Consider the following 27456-nt stretch of genomic DNA (forward strand, 5'->3'; position numbering starts at 1 on the left):
AATGAATGGGGGACAAAATGACTAAGATCGATCAGCACTTTCTTACTATTCAGCAAGTGTCAGTAAACTTCTTTGCCTGTTGTTAATACACAAACCCACGACTTCATCCTCCTACTGAACATAAATCTATGACCAATTTGGATAGCGTCTTGAAAATAAGTTTTCAGGAAGGCTCCTGGCTGCAGCGCAGGCAAAGAAACAGGCTATCTGACAGGTCAAGTGTCTGTGACCCCTCTGCCTCCCTAGGTGGAGCGGTCCAGGGAGACAGCGGTTGTTCTTTGGCCCTTTTCCCCGCGGCTTAGGGAACCAAGAAGAACTACAACTCCCGGCAGGCCGCGCGGCGCCCCGGCTTCACTAAGAGCAATCCGGAGGTGGCGGCAAGCAAAGTTCCCCGCGAACTCCCGCCACCAGGCTGCTGCTGGAAGCCGGGCGCCGCGTCTCTGTTTCCCACGGGGTGAGTAGGGGCAGCTCCTCGGAGGCCCGCGCAAAGCCCGGGCTGCCACGGCCGCGGGGCGCGGGTAAGCCAGAATGGACGCGCCGGGCGCCCGCCTCTGCTGGGGCCCCCAGCCGGGAGGGAACCCTGGGCCGGTGACCTTATCACCCGGGACCCGGCGCGCGGCCACGTGACTCGGGTGACTGGCAGTGCCCCATCCCCTCTGCGGCGACTCTCCAGCCTGGCTCACCAGTGGGCGGAAGCGTGGCGCAGTCCTGCGTGTAGGTAGAGCTGGAGCTGGAGGGAGGCAGTAGACGGCTCACCTAGACCTCCTCAGCCTAGGTGGTCTGTGGGCTCCGAGGCGCAGGCGTCCGGGGCTGGAGCGCAGGCTGGATAAGAGCGGGGGCGCGCAGATATCCTTGCCCTCCGCAGGGGCCTGCGCGACCCCGGAGCGCGCCGTATCTGTAGCACTTGGCGGGGCCCTGAGCTTGCGGGGCCCTGAGCTTCCGGATCACACAGTAAACGTGTGCTGATGACAGCGCTGTGTGGAGAGAAGCCTTTAGAAGACGTCTAGTACAGCTCTCTCCCCAGGTTAAGTGGCATTTCCTTTCTACTAACTAGGAAGTCACTAGATTCAACAAGTACTTACTGATCACCTCCATGATTCTTGGCACTTAGTGGCTGCTCAGGAAATATTTGTGGTGTTGAAAGTGAATTAGGCTTTATCTGTGCCTTCACATGTTTTCTTTAAGCAGTTGTTCTCAAACTTTAGCGTGCATCAGAATCACCTGGAGGGCTTGTTACAACACAGAAACCTGGACCCCAGCCCCCAAGTTTCTGATTCAGTAGGTCTGGGGTGGGGAGCGAGCATTTGCATTTCTAACATGCTCCTAGGACATACGGATGCTGCTAGTCTGGGAACATACTTTGGAGTATCACTGTTTTGTAGGAAAAATTCCTGTGAACTTAAAGCACCAACTCGTCACTCCTGGTCCTGGGCCTTTCTGTCCTGGCTTGCCAGTTTAACTTCGGTAGTGATAGTAAACATGTACGTATTACTTTGTTCATTGTTTCTTCCGCCACATTATATACAGATTTTCATGTAGTCTACACTTGTGTCAATTTTCCTGGGTTACACCATATTGTATCTTTGGCCATTTCTCAGCAGCCCTCAGGATGTAAACTTTGACCTCTGCTGGGAGAGTTTACATTTTTTCCCTTTCTGATATACACTTATTTTCTTGTCACACAAGGGACCTATAAGACAAGAATAGTGCTTGGTTCATGCATTCCCCTCCCCCCCCCCCCAAGTCACTGAATGAACCATCTCAGTTTAGCTATCTACATCAGAGGCACTTCAGGGACCCACCTCAGGGCCCAGCAAGCCCTTGTCTCATCCACCTTGTGCTCTCTTGGCTGGAGCAGACACAACTGTATTCAAGTTCTGGCTGCATCACTTAGTAGCTTCCCAGCCAAGTGTCTTACCTTTTCTAAAACTCAGCTTCCTGATCTGTAGAATGAGGCTCTAATAGGATGCACCCCAGAATGTAGTTGTGAGAGTTACATGAGATGTTTAAGCACTTGGCGCTGTACATTTCCGGTTACAGTCTCACTCACTCTTCTCCTCTTACCTGCTACTCACTCTTTGTGCTTGGTTTTCCGCTGTTCTCCCTGAGTCCCCCTATCTCTGGATGAAGTAAGTGGAGAATTCTATTCCTTGCCTGGATGAGATTTATTTTTCCCATCTACTCTGGGACTTTGGCATCAGTTGGGGATTCCTTTAATCAATATTGATTGAATCACCTTCTGGGCATCAAACACTAGGAAAGGGAGTGATTACATTTGGGTTACATTCCTGTCTACAGGGCAGGGCAGGGCAGGCTATAAACCTGCTCAGGTCAACTAGGTGGTCCCTCAGCATTGATGTGAGACATGATGGTATCATCCATCTTGGTTGCTTTTTATCTACATCAGTAACCAGTTTTCCCTGAAAGCCGGATCACTCTCTCCAGATGTATTATTGGGTCTTTTCCAGTCTTGGGAGCAGACCAAAAGAAATGCTGCTCGTTTGTCTAACGGTCTCTCTAGGAAATGGGAGGAGGAGCTGTGGTCACTTTATGGGATTAATGGGATTGGAGCCCTAAATTCTTTCCTCTGTGGCTATTCTCACCTGTGCACCAAACAGGGAGTGGTGATTCTAGGCTTACTGTCCTGTAATGTGGCATGGGGAGCAGGCAGCAGGTGGATGGTAGCTGAAAAGGCCTAGCCCTGTGAACAGTAAGTGCTTGGTTCCCTATTTAGTTCTGTACAGAGGGTGGAATTTCATTTGACCATCAACTTTTAATTTGTAGAACTTCCCAGACTCTCCTCTTGCCTTGTCTCAATACTTGCTAGTATGTTTCCTGTGGTCCAGCAAGATGGATTCCATGCTCATCCTTGATTTGACAATAACACAGCTCTCCTAAATGTTTCATAGCCTGGAATTGGTGGTTTCTAGTGAGGTGCTTTGGTTGATCTGTGACGTGCTGTTGATTTCCAGGGTGCCAAACAGTGTCTTCCCTGTGTCTGGCACTGTTTGGGGGTGGTAGAGGGTCATAAATCATAGTGACTGATGCAGTTACTTGAGAATGGGGTTAAGAATGTTGGGGATTGGAGGTCTGCGAGTCCCTGTCAGGAAGGTCACGTGCCATAAAGAGAAAGGGCTGAAGGTCCACTCTGCCATTTACCAGCTGAGCCACCTGGGGCAAATCACTCACCCTCTCTGCTCCTTGGTTTCCTCATTTATACCTGGGGATGGTAGTAATATCTGTCTCACCTCACTGGGTTGTGTGGAATAACTAATGAGATAATGAGTGCAAAGGGCTGTGTAAAGATCAGTTATTGCTAATATTATTATCTAATGGTTAGGTTTTAGGGTCCAGTGGCCCCAGGCACCTCCCCCTCCCACCCCCAACCAAAGAAAAGGATGTGCTGTTAAAAGAAACAACTCAGGTGAAAGTCAAAAAAGGCAAGTAAACAGAACAGGGCAGGTGATTCATTAGCAAAAGATTTAATAATGAAAGGTGTTTTTCATCGACAGACATATTTCACGGCTGACAGGGTCTTTTAAAATTGCTACCCCGAGGGAAGCAACTCATTTACATGTTAAAGACTCACTGACATCTTATGGAAAACTCCAGCTCCAGTCTATTTAGATACAGTTTGACTCCTATATCATCTATTTTATGTTTTTCAATTTCCACCTCTTTTATTACTGAAGACATTTGCATGAAAACTGGGTCTTGGGAGTTGTGTCTGCTTTGCTGCTGCTTCCCCACTCAGAGGTGGGCTTAAGGCTGGGGTGGCCTCATTGCCTAGAGGGACAGGCCTGGAGGATGGTGCAACCTGAGGAGGATGGGGCTCCGGGAGGGAAGTCTGGGAGGGGTGTTGGGGGTGACTGGAGGAGGATGGCTGTCGAATTGTCAGCCCAAGTTTGTGATTCTCACCTGGGAACCTGTGTTGTTACTGACTCTGTACAGGTCTCATAGGGTATAGTTTACCCCTTCATTAATTCATTCATTCAGTGAATACTTTTGGAGCACCTATTCCATGTGCTAAGCAAGGTTATGGCCAACTATAGCCTGCAGGCCAAATCTGACCACACCCATTACTTTACATAGTGTCTATGGCTGTCTTTTGCCTTGCACTACAATGCAGAGTTGAGTAGTTATAACAGAGATGTTATAGCCTGCAAAGCCAAAAATATTTCTATATGGTCCTTTCCGGAAAAAGTTTGCTGACCCCTATTCTAGGCAGAGAGAATAGCAAGTGCAAAAGCACTGAGGCTGCAACCGCATAGCACAGGGAGATCAGCTCCGTGCTTTGTGACCACCTAGAGGGGTGGGATAGGGAGGGTGGGAGGGAGGGAGATGCAAGGGGGAAGAGATATGGGAACATATGTATATGTATAACTGATTCACTTTGTTATAAAGCAGAAACTAACACACCATTGTAAAGCAATTATACTCCAATAAAGACGTTAAAAAAAAAAAAAAAAGCACTGAGGCTGGAATGTGCCTGGCGTGTTTGAGGAATAGCAAGGAGGCTGCTGCCATTGGGGTGAAGTGAGCAAGGGGGGACAGTGGAATGGCCTGAAACACTGGAGAGAACTGGGGAGTCAGATCATGAAGGGCCTCGCAGGTCATGCCAAGACCTTGGCTCTTTTGAAACCACGTACCTCAGACTGGGACTAGAACCCAATTGCACCTCAGATGGGATTCGAATCCAGCCAAAATTCCTATTGGGACTTGAACCCAGGGGCTGGGACTTGAACCCACTGTCTTTTAATTAAAATCACTCACCTGGTGTCAGGACTTACTGAAGCTCAGGTTCTTTATGTCTCAGCGCAGAAGGAATTCAGTGAGAGGCAAAGTGATAGGCAAGAAGTAGATTCATTAATATAGGACACTTGTGAGGAATAGAAGCAGGCAGGCAAGGGGGCTCTGCCCTGAGAACTAAGTGGGAAAGCAGGTTTATTTCGTGAGATACACACTCCATAGACAGATTGTGGGCCGTCTCAGAAGGCGAGAGACCCTGAGATATGGGGTGGTTAGTTTTTATGGGCTGAGTAATTTCATAGGCCAATACGTGGGAGGATTATTCCAATCATTTCTGGGAAGGGGTGGGGATTTCCAGGAATTAGATCATCACCCACTTTTTGGCCATTTATGATCAGCCTCTGAACTGTCATGGCGCCTTTGGGTGTATCATTTAGCTAATGTATCACAATGAGCATATAATGAGGCTCAAGGTCCACTGGAAGTCGAATCTTCTGCCATCTTGGGCCTAATTGGTTCTAACTAGTTTATGTCATATCCTCAATGGCTGTGTCATTCTTTTAAAGGTTGTGCCCTGTCCCCTTCCCTCCTGTCTCACTTTGAGTGAGGTGGGAGCCATGGGAGAGTTTAGAGCAGAGGAATGCAGAGTTTGACTTAAGTTTCCATGTTGAGAATAGACTGGGGAAATTTTCACTCTCTCATTCATTCATTCAGTCTTTTTTTTTCTTTTTATTAGCAGACTTATTTACTCACTTATTATTTATTAGCGAATTCTGCCCTTTGCATTTAGTGGAAGAGGCAGATATAGGACCAGATTATTAGAGGTAAAAGCAGTGTACAATGAGACCACAGAGGAAGGAGCAAGGAATTCTGAGTGATTGGCTGACAAAACTTCATAGAGGGATAATGCGGGATTGAGTGTGGGGGGATATTTTGGGAGATGAAGCTGGAAAGGTGGGTTGGGATGAGAATGGGGTGGGCCTTGAATGCCTTGCTAGGGAATTTGGACTTTTTGGTAGAGAGTGGGTAGGTAAGAGTGATAAGAATGCACTTGTGGGTTAGGATGATGATGACTTGCATGAAAAGAGTGAAGGTTGGCTGGGATGTGGGGAAGTGTTTGGAATGGGGAATGGTTGAATGGTTCAGGCAAGATGTGATGGGTTTCTCCCACCTCCTTTATTAATTGTACAAGGTTGTGCTGAATTCTGGTCCCTGAGAGCTACGAGTTCTTCTATATAAGCTCTTCAGCTTTTCAGAGAAGAAGAAATGAAGTTTAAGATAACAATAAGGAAAAGAAGTCTCATTTACTGAGCATGGTAGGCATTCTGTTAAAGCAGCATCTCACTTAATTCTCACAATGACCCTATGAGGTAGGTACTATCAAGAGCCTCTTTTGTAAATGGAGGCTCTAAGAGGTTGTGGTTTGCTCACAGTCACACAGCTGGTAAGCAGTAGAGCCGGGGGTTCTTCCCAGCTCCAGAGGCTGAGTTCCTGACCACCGGTTGCTCTGTACTGCCTTCTTAGTGTGGACTTTTCTGCAGGCCCCACAAGGAAGGTCCCTGGATCACCCCTCATGGACCTTTTCGAACTGATGATCTTGAAGGAGGAAGGTGTGTGAGGAGCTGAGGGCACTCAGCCTAATTTAAGGCCTGCGTCCGGGTCCAACTGGGAACCTGTGTCTTGGCAGAAACAAGGTGGAGGGGACATTGAGTGTGCTGCCCCTTTCGATAGCAGATACTACAGGCTGAGGGTGTAGAGAGCAAGATTGAAAGGTAGGGCTGGGGGGGGACTGCCAAGATGCTAGAAGTGGGGCATGCAGAAGTTGATAGGGGAGTAATAAGATCCTTTACTAAGCCTGGCATTGGGTGAAGACAGAATAACAACCACCACAATGGCGGTGGTGGTAATAGTGTTACTGGAGGGGGACCCCTTCTAGGGTCCGGGCGTGGGCTCTTATCTAACTCGGAAACGAATTGTCTAAGGAGACACACGTACTGACAAAACAAAGGGCTTTATTGAAAAGAGGCACTCCAGCGGAGAGCAGCAGGGTAAGGGGACCCAGGAGGACTGCTCTGCCACGTGGCTCGCAGTCTCAGGTTTTATGGGGAGGGGGTTAGCTTTCTGGGTTGTCTCTGGCCAATCATCTTCTTTGTGCTCATATTTGGGGTCCTTCCTGGTGGCACGTGCATCTCTCAGCCGAGATGGTTTCCAGCGTGAGGGTTTCTGGGAGGTTGGCAGGACATATTATGGGCGGGGGTCTCCTCCCTTCTCTCGGCCCCTCCCCAATTCTTCTTTGGTGGCAGCTTGTCAGTATCCTGCTCCTTATTGGGACCTCCTGTTGTGAGACAACTCATGCAAGCGGTTATTACCGTGCCTGGCCAGGGTGGGCGGTTTTGGTCCAAGGTTCCATAACAGTAGTAATTGCTACTGTGTTCTTACTGTGAAGGTGGCACCTTGCTAAACATTTTGCATGATTTCCTCATTCCTCACCACTTCGTCAAGTAGGCACTGCTATGATCATCCCCATGTTACAGACAAGGTCACGGGATTCAGAGAGAGTTAGCAGTCTGCCCCTGCCTACCCGATGTGTAAGTGATGGTGTCGGGACTCAAACTCAGGCCCACTGGATTCTGGAGTGCTTATTCTCAACCACCATGCTCTCTCTCATCTGAAAGGAACGAGTGATGGGGTAGGGAGGTTTTCATAAAACAAAGAAGATGTAAAGAAAGGGGACACTGCAAAGCAAGGTTTAACTTATTCTTTTTGTTTATAAACCCCTTTCTTGCAGAGTTAGGAACTGCTCCCAGGAGTTGGGCCAGAGCATTTGCTTTTAGTGAAAGAAATGAGTTTCTTAAATTATCCCTTTAAAAATAATTACTTGCATGGGACTTCCTTGGTGGCGCAGTGGTTAAGAATCCACCTGCTGATGCAGGGGACACGGGTTCGAGCCCTGGTCCGGGAAGATCTCACATGTCGCAGAGCAACTAAGCCCATACACCACAACTACTGAGCCTGAGCTCTAGAGCCCGCGAGCCACAACTGCCAGAGCCACAACTAGAGAAAGCCCGCATGCAGCAACGAAGATCCAATGCAGCCAAAAAAAAAAAAAAAAAAATTGTTTGCAGTCATCCTTGTGGGGTGAATGCAGTCATCTGGGGTTGCGAGTGGGTAGGATAAACTTGGAAGGGGGCATGGTTTCACTGATGAATTTGAACATATGAAGCCTCTCTTTATTAAAAATGAAATATTTAGAAGAGTGGTTCTCAAACTTTGCATAAAAATAACCCATTATATTTCCTATTTCCTAAAATGCAGATTCCTGAGTCCTACCCCCAGCTTTGATGATTCAGTGGGCCAAGGGGTGGACTTCAGAAATCTGCATTTTTTTTTTTTTACTTTGCTACATCATTATCATTATTATTATTTTTTTGGAGTATAGTTGATTTACAGTGTTTCAGGTGTATAGCAAAGTGATTCAGTTATACATATATATTGTTTTTCAGATTCTTTTCCATTATAGGTTATTATAAGATATTGAATATAGTTCCCTGTGCTTTACAGTAGGTCCTTATGGTTTATCTATTTTATATATAGTAGCGTATATCTGTTAATCTCAAATTCCCAATTTATCCCTTCCCCCACTTTCCCCTTTGGTAATCATAAGCTTGCTTTCTATGTCTTTGAGTCTAGCAGAAATCTACATTTTTGAAATGGCACCCAGATTGATATTTTTTGCAAGAGTTCTTCAGACCACACTTTAGAAATGCTGGCTAGGAAAAGAACACTGCAAAGGGAAAAACAATGGGATTATAAAAAGAACTGGGTCCAGAAAAGTCAAGAAAGGAGAGAAAAAGAAACAGAACAGGTAGGAATATAGAAAGCACAGAAGATGGTAAAATTAAATCCAAATACATAAGTGATTATGTTAAATGCAAACAAAATCAACTATATGCTATTTAGAGAAACATTATAAAGTGTAAGTTGAAAGTAAAAGATTGGAAAAATATGTCCCTGTGGATACTTTAAAAAAATCTGTGACTATATTATGAGGCATGAGTCAAAATAGACTTTAAAGAAAACGCAGACAAGGCTGTTTGGAGCAATTGTTTCCATAGAAAGGGGAAACAGAGGCACAGAGCAGGGAGGGGATGGTCACAGACTGAGTCCAGGGCAGAAGCAAACAGGGTGATGACCTAAATTTTCCTGCTGCATTTGTGCCAGGTTTGCAGCTGCAGGTGGCTTGATGGTGACACTTCTGGGTGGGACTTCTCCACTGGCAGCTGCAGCTGTGGTCAAGGACTTTAGTCTGATACAGAATTACTAGGAATTGAAGGGGAATCTGCCCACTGGCTACAGTGGCCCCAAAGACTGTGCAGCCACCTGGCAGGCTGAGCAGTACAAGTAGGGTGGGGAAAGGGAGCCGGGAGCCCACTTGGTCCCACTGAATGGGAGTGTGAGTTTGGTTAAACAGAGCAAATCAGCAGGTGGACCTTGAGCCCCTAACCAGAAAGCAGCCTGGAGGACTGTGAGTGGACAAGGTAGTAATAGGCATGGTGTTTGCCCTCAAGGAGCTTACAGTCTAGAAATGGAGCTGTCTATTCTAATCAAAATAAATATTTTGAAAATCAGTCAGACGTGGAGGGCTTACCTGGCTGGTCTGACCAGCTGCCATCTTGGCTGTGGTTACTTCTGACCTGGGCATGGGGGCTAATGACGCCTGTGTGTGCTTAGTGGTACAACCATAGTTTCCGTAAGAGTGGTTAACATGCACTCGCTTCTCTTATCTAAAACAGCATCCTTCATCACATATTCATCATCCTTCCTCTTACCCACTTTGATTTTCTTCTCAGCACTGAATACCTGCTGCTATTCTAATACATGTCTGTTTGCTTGTGATCTGTCATCCCCTCTAGACTGTAAGAACTTTGTCTGTTTTCTTGGCTCTCTCCCTAGTGCCTAGAACAGTGCCTGGTACTGTTGAAGGAAGAATGACTTTGACAGTTGACTTATGCTGGGTAATGTGCTAAGCATTTCATATACACGATCTCATTTTATCCCAACAGCTTGTGAGGTAGGTATCATCCTGTTTTACAAATGAGGAAACACAGGTGCAATGAGACTGAGGAAGTGACCCAAGGTCATACAGTCTAAGTGGCAGAGCCTGGATTTGAATTTGACTACCTATGAAACTCTTAACTGTTCCCCTTCCTCTGCTTTCCTTCTTCAGGGTCTGGGGACATGGCCAGGAGGGCTCTCAAACTTGCTTCGTGGACCAGCATGGCTCTTGCCGCCTCTGGCTTCTACCTCTACAGCAACAAGTACTTGGACCTCAACGACTTTGGCGCTGTCAGGGTGGGCAGAGCAGTTGCCACGGTAGGTTCTTCTCCTTTTGGGAGAGGCAGAGGAACTGCAGTATTACTTGTAGGTGTTCATACATGTAGCAGATGTACCTGCCAGTCACACATATGTGGAGATTCACATGTACCCTTACGTGTGTGAAGCTCCCACTACACAGTTGCACAGGCATGGATGTGCACCCCTGTGTACCTATATCCCTGTTCACACAACCTCTGGCATCCTGAAGTTAAACAGAGTGGGATTGCATGGGGTCTCTGTTCTGAAACCTTTACCTTTACAGAACCTCCTTATCTTATTTTAGTGACAGACTCAGGAGGCTGTCTTCTCAGGAAACACATGGAAAGAGGGCTTTGCAGCTTTGATTAAATTCTACCAGAAAACTTGGTCTGCCTCCAGTGAGCTCGTGAATGGTTTGTGATGCAGGGCTCATGCTCAGAGTATCTATGCCTTGAAGAACTTTGCAGATCCCCTCCAAGCTCCAAACTAACAGAATCTGAATTGAATATTTGACTGTTAGAGGTTTTCTCCAGTGGTTCAGGAACATCGTTCTGGTGTGATCACATCCTCTTTATCTCTGCTGAAAGTGGCTGTTCCAGACACCCCTACATAATTGCTCCATTGGTGGGTAGAGCGCCACATGCATCATGCTTTCTTTCCTCCTTTGTCTGCTGCAGGATGAGCTCATGCTTTCTTCCCCTTGGTGTAGATATACTCTGATGCACAGTCTGTCTGGGCTGTTGTCTGATCATTTCCTTAATACTCAGTGTTGTCCCGTCTTCTTCCTAGCCTGGCTCAGATGTGGTGCCTGCTCCTTAACGTAAACTGGGTCATAGACTCAAGATTAGCAAATAGATAAACAGGCCATGGAATATGTTGCGATTCCTAAGTGTTTGCTGAATGCCTTTTTTGGGCCCAGCATTGTCTTATATGCCTCAGGGGTAGAAACGAACTGTCCCACGCAGGTGCAGCTTTGAATGAGCTTCTGGCTGAGGAGTGTTCACATGAATGGGTCAAAAAACAATCTAGGGCTTCCCTGATTGCACAGTGGTTAAGAATCCGCCTACCAATGCAGGGGGACATGGGTTCGAGCCCTGGTCTGGGAAGATCCCACATGCTGCGGAGCAACTAAGCCCATGTGCCACAACTACTGAGCCTGCGCTCTAGAGCCTGCAAGCCACAACTACCAAGCCCGCGTGCCACAACTACTGAAGCCCGCACGCCTAGAGCCCGTGCTTCACAACGAGAGAAGCCACCACGAGAAGCCCGCGCACTGCAATGAAGAGTAGCCCCCATTCGCTGCAACTAGAGAAAGCCCGCGTGCAGCAACGAAGACCCAACGCAGCCAAAAATCAATAAATAACTTGAAAAACAAAACAAAACAAAACAATCTAAAGCCATGTATTGTGTCAAGTTGCGTGACTCGGGTGACAGCTGCTGTGGGACCTCAGACACAGGAGTGAGTCCTGTGGGCTGGGGTCAGGATGAGTGCCTTAGGGAAAGTAGGGTTGGATGGAACCTTAGGGATTTGAATAGTTGGAGAGGAGGGAAGAAGGCATAAATCAGTGCTTTATAAACTAGCCACTAGGCTGTATATTCTTTAAAGGCCAGGGCTCTGGTCTATTTTTGGGGAGGTGATGTTTAAAAATTTTTCTTTATTGATGTATGGTTGCTGTACAATATTATATAAGTTGCAGGTGTACAATATAGTGATTCACAAGTTTTAAAGCTTATGCTCCATTTATAGTTATTTTAAAATATCGGCTCTATTCCCCATGTTGTACAATATATCCTTGTAGCTTATTTTATATATAATAGTTTGTATATACCTCTTAATCTCCTACCCCAATTCTGCCCCTTCCCACTGCCCTCTCCCCACTGGTAATCACGAGTTTGTTCTCTATATCTGTGAGTCTGCTTCTTTTTTGTTATATTCATTAATTTATTGTATTTTTTAGATTCCAGGTGTAAGTGATATCATTCAGTATTTGTCTTTCTCTGTCTGACTTATCTCATTGACCATAATTCAGGGCTCTGGTCTTGATTAGCCTTGTGCACCACTCAGGCCAGGTCTTGCTAGTGGTTGGTATTCAGCAAGTATATGTGGAATGGAATAAAGATTTGGGAGTATAGACAAAGGAATGGACTCTTCTCAATACCAGCCTTGTAAGCTCCTTAATTTCTACGGGCCTCAGTTCCTCAGTTCTAAAAGGGAAGGTTTGGGCTCAGCAACCCTTAAGGCTCCTCTGTGCCTGAAGATACCTGGGAGCCTGTAATTTCCTGGTTCACCAAGCATAAGGGAACCTCTCTTGGAGTTTTTGCAAAGGGACCCAGAATTAAAACTTATGTTATTAGAGCAAACATAAATATGAAATGGTGTTTATTTGTGATAAAGAGGGGTGGGATAAGTTTATCCAACAGCATTCATCCAACTAGTATTTATTGAGCATTTACCTGTGTGCCTGGCACTGTGAAAGGTGCAGGGGATACGATGATGAACAGGAAGGACATGCCCCTGAGCTTATAGAGCTTAATTTCCAGTGAAGTGGAAACCATCCATATACAAGGAAACAAATGAGCAAGGTAATTTTGGACTGTGGTTTGTTATGATAAACAATTGGGAGTTCCTGGTGGGTGGCGGTAACTTTAGATTGAGGGTCTCTGCAGGGGTAGCATTTGTGCAGAGCCTTGAATTACAGGACGAAGCCAGCCAGATCGAAATATGGGGACAGGGCCTCTTAGAGGTTGGACTGCTTCTCTAGACATACCACCTGTGTCAGGGGGCTGCAGCTGCAGGCCTTGGACAGAGGAGTAATATTTGATGTCTGGTGCTAAGGCTTCCTCTTCCTTGGTTCACAGACAGCTGTCATCAGTTACGACTATCTTACCTCCTTGAGGAGTGTCCCCTATGGCTCAGAGGAATACTTGCAGCTTCGATCCAAGGTAAGGGACCTGTGGGACCCATCTGAGCCAGGCCAGGCCTGGATAAATCCTGAAGTGACTGCAAAGCCAGCAAGCTTCCTGTCTGCAGCTGGAGGTGGGCGGGGGCAGTGTAGGGATTGAGGCTGGGGGCTTGGGAGGAAGGAGAGGGGGTGTTTTAGTGCCCGTGGGCTGGGCTGCCAAGCTGCCATCAAGCTGGACCCCCCCAGTACCGAGGTTATAAATCTATAAGGTGCTGCTGGGGAGGCTGGTGTGTGTGTCTGGGGAGGGCACGTGTCTGGGATGACTCAGGAGGGATGAAGGCTCTGTCCCTGAGATAACTCAGCTGGCTTCCAAACTGCCTTGTCAGGCAAAACCCAACTGAAAGAGGTTAATTGCTTTCCTGTGCTCTGAAGGCTACACCGGGGCCTGTTGTAGGTCTCTGAGTGGAGCTGTCGACCACACACTCTGTTCTCATTTGGAACAGGATAGTTGATTTTGGTGCTATGTCTACATGTCCCAGAGAGTTGGGGGATTAAGCAAGAGGGCACTTGTGCGGGATGTAAGTTGAGTTTGAGGTCAAGTATAGATAACTTTGGTTCTCCCAGAGAGAGGTTTGTGATAGATCTGTGTATCTTTACTCAGCCTGGAAGGCCCTTTGCCCCTTAGAAAATTCCCAGTCATCCTTCAGGACTCAGCTCCAATACTTTTCCTCTGTGACACTGTCTTCCTCAGTCATCCTAGGTGGCTGGAATAATTAATTTTTAAATTTTTATTTAAACTTTTCATTATGGAAATTTCAACCATCCATAAGGGTAGAGTAGTATGAACCCCTATGGAACTGTCATCCAGCTTCAGAAATTATCAACCTTTTGCCAATCTTGTTTCATCTACTCTCCCCTTTATTTATTCATTCCTTCATTTACGTCTTCATTTATTTATTTATTATTATTTTTTGCTGAAATATTTAAAAACAAATCTCTGGCATCATATTATTTCATTTGTAAATACTTCAGAATGTATCTCTAGCAGATAAGGACCTTAAAAAAACCTTAACTACAGTACCATGATCATACCTAACAAAATTGATAATAATTCCTTAATAACCTCTAATAGCTAGTCCACATTCAAACCTTCCTTTTTGGGACTTCCCTGGTGGCGCAGTGGTTAAGAATCCGCCTGCCAATGCAGGGGACACGGGTTCGAGCCCTGGTCCAGGAAGATCCCACATGCTGCGGAGCAACTAAACCCGTGCGCCACAACTACTGAGCTGGTGCTCTAGAGCCCGTGAGCCACAACTACTGAGCCCGCATGCCACAACTGCTGAAGCCCATGTGCCTAGAGCTCGTGCTCCGCAACAAGAGAAGCCACCGCAATGAGAAGCCCGCACACTGCAAGGAAGAGTAGCCCCCGCTCGCCACAACTAGAGAAAGCCCACGGGCAGCAACAAAGACCCAACACAGCCAAAAATAAATAAATAAATAAATTTATTTATTAATAAAAAGTCTTCCACGTTGTCCCCAAGATTTCTTTTTTAAGTTGATTCAAATCTGGATCCAAACAAGGTTCATATATTATGTTTGGCTGATGTTTCCTAAATCTTTTTAAGTCTATAATATTTCCCCTCCCTCCTTTTTTTGGGAGCTATTTGCTTGTTGAAGAAACCAGATCATTTATCCTGTGGAATTTCCTACATTCAGGATTTGGCTGATTGCATCTTCACAGTGTCATTTAATGAGAAGTAAATTCAACGGTACACAATTCAAAATATATAATATTTGAACATACAAAGTGACCCTCCTATCCCTGTTTCTCAGGTACCCAATTTTTCTGCCTGGAGGTGATCATTATTTCCTGTATATCTTTCCAGAGAGATCTTCCTATTTGGATTTAACCACTCTATGTTCTTTATTCCTGTCATAGATGATAGTTGGTTATGTCTTTCTCTCTCTTTAGACCATAAATTCTTTTAGATCAGGGATGGGTCTTTCTTTTTTACATCTTCTGTCTCTAGCAGTGATGCCTGGGACTGAGTTGAGTTAACGTCTGTCTCAATGCCAGGCTGTACCCTGCTAGCTCCCTGCCTTGGGAGAGGCCCCAGAAAGAGAGTAAGGTTTGTAGTCAGAAGACCTGAGTTTGTGCCTTGGCTTTGAGAAGGTCATTCAGACTTTTGGAGTCTGTGGTCTACAGATGGTTATACCACTTACTGAGGATTATATGGATAGTTTCTGAGACAGTGTGTTGTGAATGTAAATGTAAAGCAGGTATCAAGAATAAGTCAGATGTCTACTAGAAGGTATGCTCCATGAGGACAGAGACTTGATCTATGTTGTGTATCTTCACGTCTGCAGCACCTACTACAGTACCCAGGACACAGTATCTCCTAAATAAAGGTTTGTTGAACGAATGAATGAATGAAATGTTAGTTTGTATTGGAAGATCTCAAAGTCCTTGTCTCTGAGACCTAATGCCCCCTGCTTTTCCCTACCCCCTTTTCTCCATCTAACCAATGCTATGGGCCTTGGAACCCACCAGAGCCACATTTTGCAGAGAGGTCCAGGCCAGGGCACAGGGGCAAGCCCTCTGCCCTGGGGAATCTGCAGAGCAGACAGGGGGATGGATGTCGTGAAGACAGTTGCCCTTCATGTGTAAGTCATCTGGAAAGCAGTGGTGCTGCAGGTCCTGGAGAAGCTTGGGGGATGCAGTTAGGAAAGTACAGTCTGGCAGTTGACAAGAGAGCAGCAGCGCGTGGTGACTGGCACCAGATAACAGGGTGCAGGCTGGTCCCTGGGAGTTGTGCCTAGGAAGGGAGAGCTGGCCGGCGCTAAAGAGCACAAGTAAATACCGCAGGAGTGTTTTCTTGCATCAGAGCACTTATCTGTTCTGGTCTGTGAGACTGATAAAGAAGTGAGTGAAGGGTAAAACATAATTATCTCACCTGTTAAGCCAGCATCCCCAGGTCCCGGAGTGTGCCAGAGCCAGGAGCTTGGCAGGCAGTGACTTCGAGAAGCACTTTCAAGGTTGGTGCTCAGCTGGCTGGGATCGCAGTGACTCAGCTCTGCTTCGAGAAGGGGTGGGAGCCAGCATGAAGGTGTGTTTTCTAGGGGCACAGTGGCACTTTGCTAGGCAGTGAGGGCGTGGGACGGGACCCAGATGCTTTGGAGAACGAGACTCCTGGTGCCCAGGATGCTTATAAACAGAAAGGACGGGTGTGAACTTGCCTGTGCCTAAAGCAGAAAGAAGTCACTGCTGGTACAGATGTCCAGACGATGGGCTGGAGGAGGCAGGACTGAGTTGATTCTGACCAAGGAGTCGGGGTGTAGTGGACATATGTTAATTTTGCAGCACAGGAGCCATTCTTGTTTTAGGGAGCAGCATCTAAACTTTCCTTTGGGGAACCACTCCTATCTCATATACATGCCGTGAGGTTTGAGTGGAGCTCACCCCACCCTCAGGGTGGGCATGTGACTTTGGCTGTCAGTGTAGTCCATTCCTCTGGCCCTAGTGATTGATTCAAGGATGAGTATCTAACCCAATGCTTGTCAGTGAACTTAAATCAGCTCCAGGACTTTTGCGGGTGTCCCCCCTGTGACACTGTCTTTTCTGCTGGATTAGCTGAGAGTATCAGATGTTGGCTTAGAGCTGCTGGCAGCCATCTTGCCACCACGAGGGGAGAGCCCATCTGTGAATGGAGCCAGTATTGTGGAGAGATGTATTTGAGTCCTAAGCTAGACTACCACTGGACTTTTCAATTATTTATGCCAGGAAATTCTGTTTTTGTTTAAGATGTTTTGAGTTCAGTTTTCTGTTCCTTGCAGCCAAATGAGTTCTGATAAACTCTTGGCGAATCATAATTAGGGTTTTGATAGGTCACAGAAAGACCAGTAACTCAAGGAAAGAAATGAAATTCAGAAATTCCAAGGCCCATGAAGGATGAGGAGATAGAATGATGGTGCTGGGTAGAATTTGAGCCATTTTGGACCTAGAGCTCCTGGTCCATCACCAAACATCTCTACTTCCCTAACTGTAAAGTGGGTCTTTGCCCCAGCTAAGTTTGTAAGAACAGAGATGAGAAGCTTTACTTAAATACTGTGGATTATTTAACCAGCCAGAGAGGAGATCTAGAAGCACAGTTTGCCTTGATGGCTCCTTATCATTTTAATGAACAAGTTAATTATTTTCTATTTTTCTTATTTTTACATTTATTAATTGGAATTATTCTATAAGAAATAGCTGTCCCTTCTCAATCAGTTATTTGTTTATTTTTATCAGTATCAAACCATGGGTATTTATTTTATCCTATGGGTTAGAGTCCAAAACAATCATTATTTCTTTTTATCACTCAAATTGTTCTGACTTTGGCCATTGGGAGCTTCTTCAGATTGTCTCCTGTGTTCTTTTGATATGCCCCGTCATTTTTTTTTTTTTAATAAATTTATTTATTTATTTATATTTATTTTTGGCTGTGTTGGGTCTTCGTTTCTGTGCGAGGGCTTTCTCTAGTTGCGGTGAGCGGGGGCCACTCTTCATCGCGGTGCGCGGGCCTCTCACCGTCGTGGCCTCTCCCGTTGCGGAGCACAGGCTCCAGACGCGCAGGCTCTGTAGTTGTGGCTCACGGGCTCAGTCGCTCCGCGGCATGTGGGATCTTCCCAGACCAGGGGTCGAACCCGTGTCCCCTGCATTGGCAGGCAGATTCTTAACCACTGCGCCACCAGGGAAGCGCTGCCCCATCATTTTTTGAGCACTATCTTAACTTTCTGGTACCACAAGTTGCCCCAGGCTCATCTTGTATTTTCATTGCCCAATCCCTGGAATCAGTCACCTCTCCAAGGAGCCCTGATTCCTTTTATTGGAGAATGGTATTCAGAAACCAAGATGTGGATGCCTATTGCTACTGGGGTGCTGTTGTTTCTAGGCTCTTCCAGGAGACATAGCTAGGAAATATATGGATGTATACTTACTCATGCATAAACACATCTGTCTATTAAAAAACCATGAGTTCATGCTGATACCTCTAATTTCAGTCTAAACTCACAGAGTTCATTATAGCCTTCTCCCTTTCCTTATATGTAACTTATCTCTCCGACAGTGAGAATGCCTATTATCTACAATATATTCACTTATTTGTTCAACCCTAGTATACCCCAAATTAGTTAACAACCCTAAGGCACACAAGAGCAGAGAGAGTGGCTCAAGATGAATTAAGGGGGTATTTGAGCTGGGTTTGGAAAGATGCATAAGATTGAAACATGTAGCATTGGGGGACAAGGTGATCTGAGCTGAGGTTGATGGGTAAAATTTTGGCGATTGTCTATAAGAAGCAGAGAGTAGTTCAGTGTTACTGGAGACTAGATTATGAGTGAGTGAAGGGTTATACTGGGAAACAGAATTAGAGGTAGGTTGCAGAGGGACTAAAGGCCAAGTTTTATACCATGGACAGTAGGGAGCCCTGGAAAGTTCTAGAGTAAAGTTTTGTTAAGCTGTTAATGAATGAGAATGCTTAAAGTCATCAGTTACTGAATATTTTTTGAGCTTCTGCTTTGAGTTAGACAGTGAGTAAAAGTGGTGTGTGTGTGTGCGTGTGTATGTATGTGTATGTGTGTGGAGAGGATAAAGCAAGAGAGTGAGAGAAATCGCATGTGCCTTTTCCTTTCTTAATCCTAATATAGGGAGGGGACCTTGATTGTTGCTGTGACTGGGACTCTTTAGCTGAATTCAGTTTCTTGTTATGGAGCAGGTCACTGGGCTCCTGTGGTATGCTTCCTGGGATGCTTCAGGTCTGCAGTATGTGTGCGTCATATTAGTTACTATAGTACTTAATAAATATTTGGGCTTAGGAGGTAAAGATATAATACTCTTTTCCTCTTTGCTCAAGAAGCAGAACCAAGGAGATGCAGGACTCTGCCAGGTAGAGATCAAAACGTCAACTTTATTACTGATAAATGTTGGGCTGGATCACGTGGCTTGGGCCTGTGAACAAGTGGGCTTGTTGAGCTTCACCCCTGAATTTGATAGACTTGCCTACCCAGGCACAGACGTGGCAGGACAAGCCTCTCAGATGGGGGCCTGCCTCTTAGGGCAGGGAGGGACTGAATACCAGTGTTCTGCAGGTATATGCAGATCCCAAAAGGGAGGAGAGAGGAAGAGGTGAGCTGTTTCTTCTCCCAAACTCACCAATCCGGTTGACGATTCCTCCTCCAGCAGGGAGGGACGGAGAGGGAAGAGAGATGGGGCTCCCTCCGCGTGCTTGCCTGAAACTTAGTGAAAGGAGGTTTGCCTGCAGCACTTACCCTCGGAGGGGGAGGTAGCTTTAAATTTGCTGTAAGAACCTTTTGTGCCCATTAAATCCTGCTAACCTTTACACCTGACCTTGTATAGGGACACAGGCTGCTTCGGGCTTGAATATGGGCTGACAATTTCAGCATTACTGAAATCTGCATTTAGAGGGAGGAGTCATATGCTGTCTACCTTTAGAATTATGGCATGTGGTAGGGTATTTTGGGGGAAAATGGGCTCCACTTCTGACCAGTGGGTATTGGTCAGAGGAGCAGAATAAGGAGCTCAGGTAAGGTGATGGCTGTTTATAATCATTCCATTGAACTTGAGAAAGACATCTTTGGCATCAGCTAACTCAAACCTCTAATGTACAAATGTGATACTGGAGGCCCAGAGCAGGGTGTGACTTCTTTAGGCACCCCCCAGCCCGCTGCAGGTTTTGGCAGATCTCAGACTTGGTCTTGGACATCCAGATCTTGCCCAATCTCATGTTCTTTGCACTTTATACTTGGTTGTCTCCCTTTTTATCCACTTGCAACCTGGGGGAAAGCACCAAGTTGGATAGAAAGTAGAACCAAAGATGCCTGTGCAGCTTCTCCCCCTGGTCCGCACCCTCTGGTGCGAGCCCTGAGGCTGTGATGCTGCCTGGGGTGGGCTGGGGAAACACAGAGGAAGAGAGAGAAGGGCAATAGAGCCTTCTCCCTGGGATTCCTTTACTTATTTAACCCATCAACCAAAGAGTTATTTATTATTATTTTTTTAAATTAATTTATTTATTTTATTTATTTTTGGCTGTGTTGGGTCTTCATTTCTGTGTGAGGGCTTTCTCTAGTTGCGGCGAGCGGGGGCCACTCTTCATCGCGGTGCGCGGGCATCTCACTGTTGCGGCCTCTCTTGTTGCAGAGCACAGGCTCCAGACGCACAGGCTCAGTAGTTGTGGCTTACGGGCCCAGTTGCTCCGCGGCATGTGGGATCTTCCCAGACCAGGGCTCGAACCCGTGTCCATTGCATTGGCAGGCAGATTCTCAACCACTGCACCACCAGGGAAGCCCCCAAAGAGTTATTAATTCAACAAATATCTGGACTTTGCACTCCCCAGTGGAGGGGAGTGTAGACCCTCCAGAGGAATCAGTAGATTGCTTTGGGAGTTTCAACTCTTTAAGCTGTTGAGCAACTGCTGGTTTTGAGGCTAACCACACTCCCAGCTTAGTGAGGGTATGATAATTCAACAAGCATTTTAAAGCTCTTCTTGCTTTGCAAGGGGAACTGTAGCAGCGTTTTTAGGAATATTCTCTGAAACCTGGGACTGACTATTCTGGCCAAACCAGGACATGTCTTCACCATTCTTCCATCCACCTGTTATTTTAACCAACATTAACTGAGCCTGCTGTGTGCCAGGTCCTGCGTCAGGCTCAGGCTCAGAGGATATAAAGGGTAATAAGACTCGATCTCTGCCCTCCAGTTGCTTACAGTCTAGTGGGGGAACCAGACGTGAAATCTCCAGTTGCAGAAGGTCAATGTGTTTTCATTCTAGCTCTGGCCCCTGACAGCAGCTAACTCCTAGCCAGGAGGATCGGGGTGGGTGGGGCGGGCCCGGTGGGCAGGAGCCCTGCGTGGGAGGGGCTGCTAACCCCGCCTGGGGGGTGGGGGTGCATGCCTAGAAGGCCTGGAGTTGCCTTTTCTAATTGTGTTGCTGTTCCTTTTGCACGTTTGGTGTCTGTCAACCTGCCGTGGAGGCTTTTCAGTGAGTTTTAATGCACTCTGTCCCTCAGATCCCCTTTTGCTGCTTTTGTTTGTCATCATGGAATATTTGCCTGAGAATATTCTGCACAGAGGAGGAGGGAAATTGAATCCTTGCTGTCTTGGTGACTGGCTTTCTCAGAGTTTGTGATAATTTCTGCAGAAACATGAGCTGCATTTAATTTGCTCTGGTTGGGTCATCTAAGGACCAGGCCTGTGGAGTAGGGAGACCAGAGTCTGCTACTGAATCTAGCACCTCCTTTTCAGTTTTCTGCATACCCAAATCTTTCTGAGTACTGCATTGCAAACCTACACAACTTGCTGCAGTGGCCCTGACCCCAAAGTCTTTCTGATTCAGAGAGAGTTACATAGCAGGAGGCTCTTGGGCCTTGGTGTGGGCTGGGGAAAGCCTTGGTGGGGTCCACTCCCATTAGTGGGGACCCTGGGGGAAAATGTGGTGTGCCTTGAGCTTCCCCAGGAGACTGGGCCCACTGTGTGGTGGCTTCTCTGTAGTTCCCAGGCAGACCACACAAATGCCAAGCTGTCTTCCTGGTTGCTCTAGACTTCTCAGTGACCTATGGACCATGGCCAATAACAGTACCCACTTTGCCATGCCTGCATACCTTTTATATTTTTAAAAACATGTGAAATATATAAGACCTAAAAAAAAGTATAAAGAATAATTTAGTGATCACCCTTACACTCCCTGCTCAATTTCAGAAAAGATACCTTACCCATATAATTGTAGACCCCTAGGTATTTCTTCCCTGATTCCAGCCTTCCTCCTGAGTAACCAGTTGTCATTCCCATGCACTTCTTTATACCCAACTATTTATGTATTGGTATGATATTTTTCATTCCACTGACTCTTTTTCCTTTACTTGGTTTTGTTCTAAGCAAACATATCTGTGAAATTGCAGGTTTGATAGACTAGCTTTCTTTTTTGGGGTCTAATGCATATGCAAGTAAGACGTGTTCTGGATACCACCCCAAAATTGCCTCTTGTACCACTTTTTTTTTTTTTTTTTAACACTGGTACCAGGTCACACTTAGAGAAACACAGGCTGCACCATCGGTAGCAGATGCTGGGCCAGACTCGGGCTTGCGCCCTCCATTGCCTCGGTCTTTCCCCTGCTGGGTTTGGCTACGCTCTTTCTAGCTTTTCTCTTCCCCTAGCTCACCCTGTTTATCTCCTGGGGCTGCTTTGGGCTTGAAGCTATGTGATGGGATGGTATTTGCTCCTGCTGCGCAGAAGTAGCGATCCCTTTCCAAAGGGCACAGCTGCAATAAAACAAAATCAGAAAAAAAACCAAAAAAAACCCAAGAAAACCCCAACGAAATCAGCCCCTGGGTTTCCGGTGATGGGAGGCCGTTGCCTGTGCTGGGCGTCTCTCATCCTGACCAGCACGATTATCACCATTAGCCAGTTCCTCATTTGCAGTGTCTGCAGCTCCCTTGCCTACATGGGCTGCCTTGACGCTCAGAGCTGGCTTTCTGCTGCTGCAGATCTGCTCTCCAGCTGCCCCTGCCACCTGGTTCTGTGGAGTGGCCAGAGGAAGGCAAAGGGCCCTGCTCCCCAGAGATGGTGCTGTGTTGAGGGTTTAGCCTGCCCGTAATGGGGCAGGAGCTGGAGAAACCCCAACTTCAGTCTGTTCTTTGCTCATCTCAGATCCCATCCCAGACTAACCAGGGCTGGGCTTCTCACTGCTGATTGCTTTTTCCACTGAAAACCTCCCTGCCGTTTCCTTTCTTGTCCTGGACTGGGTGCTTTCACCATGACCAAGGTCTTTCTACCTCTGCAGGGAAATGGAATGAAGCTGCGTGATGGGGGATTCGGAGTAGGCAAAAGCTAGGACTTCCTTACCGCTAAGGTTCTTTAGTACTGGACTGGGTTACCAAGGACAGATGTGAAATCTGTATCTGGAAGGGCAGCTTTCCAGAAAACAGCAGAGACTCTGTTGTGGAGCTCACAGATGGTTTCTCACCTGTCAGATGGGGAGCCTTAAAAGTACAGATTCTTAGACTCTATACTCTAAAATTTATTTTCAGTGATTCTGGGGTGAGGCCTGGAGAACCCATTTTTTAAAATGGGTTCCCCAGGTGGGCTTCTTTTTTTTTTTTCCCCAGGTGGGCTTCTGATGCTAAGAGCAAGTGTTTACATTGACTGAACACCACGAGACAGGCACTGTGCTGAGAGCTCTCTCTGTATTATCTCCTTTAACTTCACAATGACCTCGAGGTAGATGCTATCATTATCATCCCTATTTTACAGATGGACAAACTGAAGCACAAACAGATTAAGTGACTTGTCCAAGGGCGTACAGCTAGTAAGCAGGTATATTAGTTTCCTGTGATTGTTATGACAAATGGCCACAAGTTAGGTGGCCAATGACAACAGAAGTTTATTCCCTTACAGTTCTAGAGGCCAGCACAATGAAAACAAAGTGCCGACAGGGCCACGCTCCTTCTGGAGGCTCTAGGGAAGAATCCTTCCTTGCTGCTCTGGTGGCTCCAGGCATTCCTTGTGGCTGCATCACTCCAATATCTGCCTCTGTCTTCTCTTTTCTTTTCTTCTGAGGACACTTGTCATTGGATTTAGGGCCTATCTGGGCAATCCAGGATGTTCTTATCTCAAGATTCTTAACTTAATGAAATCTATGAAGACCCTTTCTTCCAGTTAAGGTTACAATCATAGGTTCTGGGGGTAATAAGACATGGGCATATCTTTTGGGTGCCACCATTCAACCCACTATAGGGTCTTGGATTTAATCCCAGATAGGGTGGCTCCTGAGCCTATGCCTATAACCACTCAACCTCCTGGCTCTGTCTCCTGGACTGGATGAGCTTCTAGGCTTCCTCTAGGCCAGCAGTCGAGGCATGGATTAACTTGCTGTATCGGGGAGTTGACAAACCAGTATTTTCCTCTACCTCTCTCCTATCGCCTCGACCCTCCACCATTTCTCCTGAAACCCTTTGGGCTGTTCATCTCAGATGCAGAAGTTCTCGCACCTTGATGTGCTTGGGAGGTGAGGCCCTAGGGGCTGTGAGGCCACACTCATACTGGCTTGGGCGAGATGCATTTTTCTTGCCTCAGTGGCCATGTCTCCAAAATGGGAATCGGTGGAATAGCAGGGGTAGATGGAAGGCCATAATACAACTAATAAAGTTGATGGAAGGAATCTGCAGCTGTAAGGGTGATGGAGGCAGTTGTTAACAACACTAATAATCTAATAGCCTGTTCTTGATTTTCTACTTCTCACTGTCTTGGCCCCAAGCAGCTATTTTCTACCAAATTAAAATCCACTCAGCTCCTTTCCTGTTCCTGAATAAAACTACCCTCAAAGCTCTTCCCTGTTACAACAAGACTTTTTAATAGACTTTTCCTTGTAGAACCGTGAGACATATGTCCAATTAGCAGAATAACTTCACTTAAATATACAAATAAACTGTTGACAGATCATGGCGGGACATATGTGAAGCTAATTTAAGGCAGCATGGTTTGGGAACTGGGGCACTGCCCCCTCCCACCCCCAGTCTGTCTCCAGGCCTCTCCTTCCCTCCAGTTTCTTGCTTTTGGGATGGCTCTTCATGCCCCACACTCTATAGGATGAAGAGGGATGTCTCCATGCTGTGCCCGGTCACAGCCCAGAGTACCTGGGCCACTCACCGTTCATACAGTCAATTGTGCAGCAAATATTTTTGAGCACTTACTATGAGCCAGGTACTGGGCGAGGTGCTGGGTGTACAATGGTCTATTCTTGAGGGGATAGGAGATCATTAGCAATTGATGGCACTCACAAGAGTGTCTGGTCCAGGAGGGCAGAGACTCGATCTGTTTTTCTTGCTGCTGTATCCTTAGCACTTGAAACAGTGCTTGGCACACAACAGGCTCAGTGAATACTTTTTAGTGACTCAATGGGGTAAGTAAACAAGATAATGTCAGCTCTTGCTGACTTCCCTAAACGAGATAAAACGGGGTCATGGGATAAAGAGTGATGGAAGCTGGGCTTTGGAAAATCTCTCTTACATGGGGTTTTTCAGTTGAAACTGAAAAGTGATGAAAGAACCAGCAAGTGAAGAGCTGGGAGAATATTGTTAGAGGAAGAGGCAGGGCGGGCTATGTAATTTACAGGGCCCAGTGCAAAATGACAGTGCAGGGCGGTGGCTGGGTGGGAAGTCAATCTCCCCTTCTTGTGGCCCTGCTGCCCCGACCCGCAGTGGATGGGAAGCTCCCAAGGGATTGCAGCCTCTGTGCTGGGATGTGCTCAGGCTCTGGATTGGGCATGAGTGAGAAGTCCTGCTGAGTCATCTGCTGAACTTGTCGTGGTGAGGCTAGACCCCGATCCTTCCTATGCCTGTACCCAGGCCCCCAGTAGGGATGAAGGGCAATGGAAGAATGTAGACCTCTCTCACCAACATGACCTGCTTGCCATGCTGGGTGGAGAGCAGCTGTAATTGTGGGGAGGAGGTGGGGAGGCTGGATGGAGCCAGGGTACTGGGCTTGGGTGAGGAATGGGCAGCTGAGGACCCACCGGGGAGGTGGGACTCTGTGTGCGCTGAGTCCCCCAGTGCATGCTCCGTTGTCCCATTCGGCTTCACTTGCAACACACAAATTCAAAGATAAAATTAAGAATTTCAAGACAGCTACTCTGTATTAGTTTCCTATTGCTGCTGTAACAAACTACTATAAACTTAGTGGCTGGACTTCCCTGGTGGTGCAGTGGTTAAGAATCCACCTGCTAATGCAGGGGACAAGGGTTCGATCCCTGGCCGGCGAAGATCCCACATGCTGCAGAGCAACCAAGCCTGTGCACCACAACTACTGAGCCCATGTGCCACAACTACTGAAGCCCGTGCGCCCTAGAGCCTGTGCTCCACAACAGGAGAAGCCACCACAATGAGAAGCCCGCGCACCGCAACGAAGAGTAGCCCCTGCTCACCACAACTAGGGTAAACCCGTGCACAGCAACGAGGACCCAACCCAGCCAAAAAAAAAAAAAAAAAAAAAACTTAGTGGCTTATAACAATATAAATTTATTCTTTTTTTTTTTTTTTTAAATTTGGCTTAGTAGTTTTTTTTTTTTTTTAAATTTTATGGCTACTTTTATTTTTATTTATTTATTTATTTTTGGCTGTGCTGGGTCTTCGGTTCGTGCGAGGGCTTTCTCTAGTTGCGGCAAGTGGGGGCCACTCTTCATTGCGGTGCGGGGACCGCTCTTCATCGCGGTGCGCGGGCCTTTCACTATCGCGGCCCCTCCCGTTGCGGGGCACAGGCTCCAGACGCGCAGGCTCAGTAGTTGTGGCTCACGGGCCCAGCCGCTCTGTGGCATGTGGGATCTTCCCAGACCAGGGCTCGAACCCGTGTCCCCTGCATTAGCAGGCAGATTCTCAACCACTGCGCCACCAGGGAAGCCCTATAAATTTATTCTTTTACAGCTCTGGAGGTCAGAAGTCTATAATGGTTCTCACTGAACTAAAATGAACGTGTCAGCAGGGCTTTATTCCTTCTGGGGGCTCTAGGGGAGAATTTCATTTCCTTGTCTTTCCTAGCTTTTATTGGCCACCTGCATTCCTTGGCTCAAAGCACCTTTTCTCCATCTTCAGAGCCAACAATGTCTGGCCAGGTCCTCATGCTGCTACCTCTCTGGTTCTCTTCTTGTGCCCCCCATTCCACTTAAAAGAACCATTGTGATTACACTGGACCCACCTGGATATCCTGAGCTAATCTGTCTCAAGGTCAGCTCATCAGCAACCTCAATTTCTTCTGCAACCTTAATTCTCCTTTGCCGTGTAAGGTAACATATTCACAGGTTCCAGGGATTAGGGTTGTGGACATCTTTGTTAGGGGGGTATTATTCTGTCTTCCACATTAAACCACAAGTGTGGAGCCTTTCTGAGTGCAGGGTGCAGTCTGACTGCACTGGTCACATGTCCATGAAGCTGGCCCTGGGAAGAGGAGGCTACAAGCCTAAGAGTCCTGAGATGGGAACAAGCACAGCTTGTTCAAGGACCCGAAAGGAGGCTGGCGTGATGGACTAGAGTAGATGACAGGGCATGTGGTACAAAATTAATCAAGAGAGGCTGGCATGGGTCGAGCACACAGGGCCTCCTAGGCCACAGTGAAAGATTAGGGAACAGCAGGTAGGGATCTGCCTTAAATCTGAAAAAAACAAGCAAACAAACAAAAACAATCCCCCCCCCCCAAAACCCAACTCCATATAAAAAATTTCAAATATAATTAAAAAGTAGAGAGAATAATATGGTGAACCCTATACCTGGCACCTAGATCTAAAATATGTTGCCATAATTCTTTCATTTATTTATTTATATTTTTTGCTGAAGAATTTTAAATTATAGAAATCATGGCATTTCAACTGTAATTTCAACATGCATCTCTAACAACTGACATTTTTATAA

General features: G+C 46.7%; 1 protein-coding gene across 8 annotated transcripts in view; it reads left to right on the plus strand.

The window, feature by feature from the left end:
• Window positions 1-321: 321 nt before the first annotated feature.
• The window catches only part of ADCK1 (aarF domain containing kinase 1), a 108146-nt gene continuing 81011 nt past the window's right edge, over window positions 322-27456 (plus strand). For 6 of the 8 annotated variants that reach the window (XM_036844887.1, XM_036844886.1, XM_036844888.1 and 3 more), the window contains exons 1-3: window positions 322-454; window positions 9977-10122; window positions 12964-13047. In XM_036844887.1, coding sequence (XP_036700782.1) covers window positions 9988-10122; window positions 12964-13047 — 219 coding nt within the window. In that variant the 5' untranslated portion in view covers window positions 322-454; window positions 9977-9987. Of the gene's footprint in view, window positions 455-493; window positions 715-9976; window positions 10123-12963; window positions 13048-27456 lie in introns of those variants that run through there. The other 2 variants (XM_036844881.1, XM_036844885.1) reach the window with 2 other exon arrangements.

This window comes from Balaenoptera musculus, chromosome 2 (assembly GCF_009873245.2).
Source record: "Balaenoptera musculus isolate JJ_BM4_2016_0621 chromosome 2, mBalMus1.pri.v3, whole genome shotgun sequence".
Lineage (NCBI taxonomy): Eukaryota > Metazoa > Chordata > Mammalia > Artiodactyla > Balaenopteridae > Balaenoptera > Balaenoptera musculus.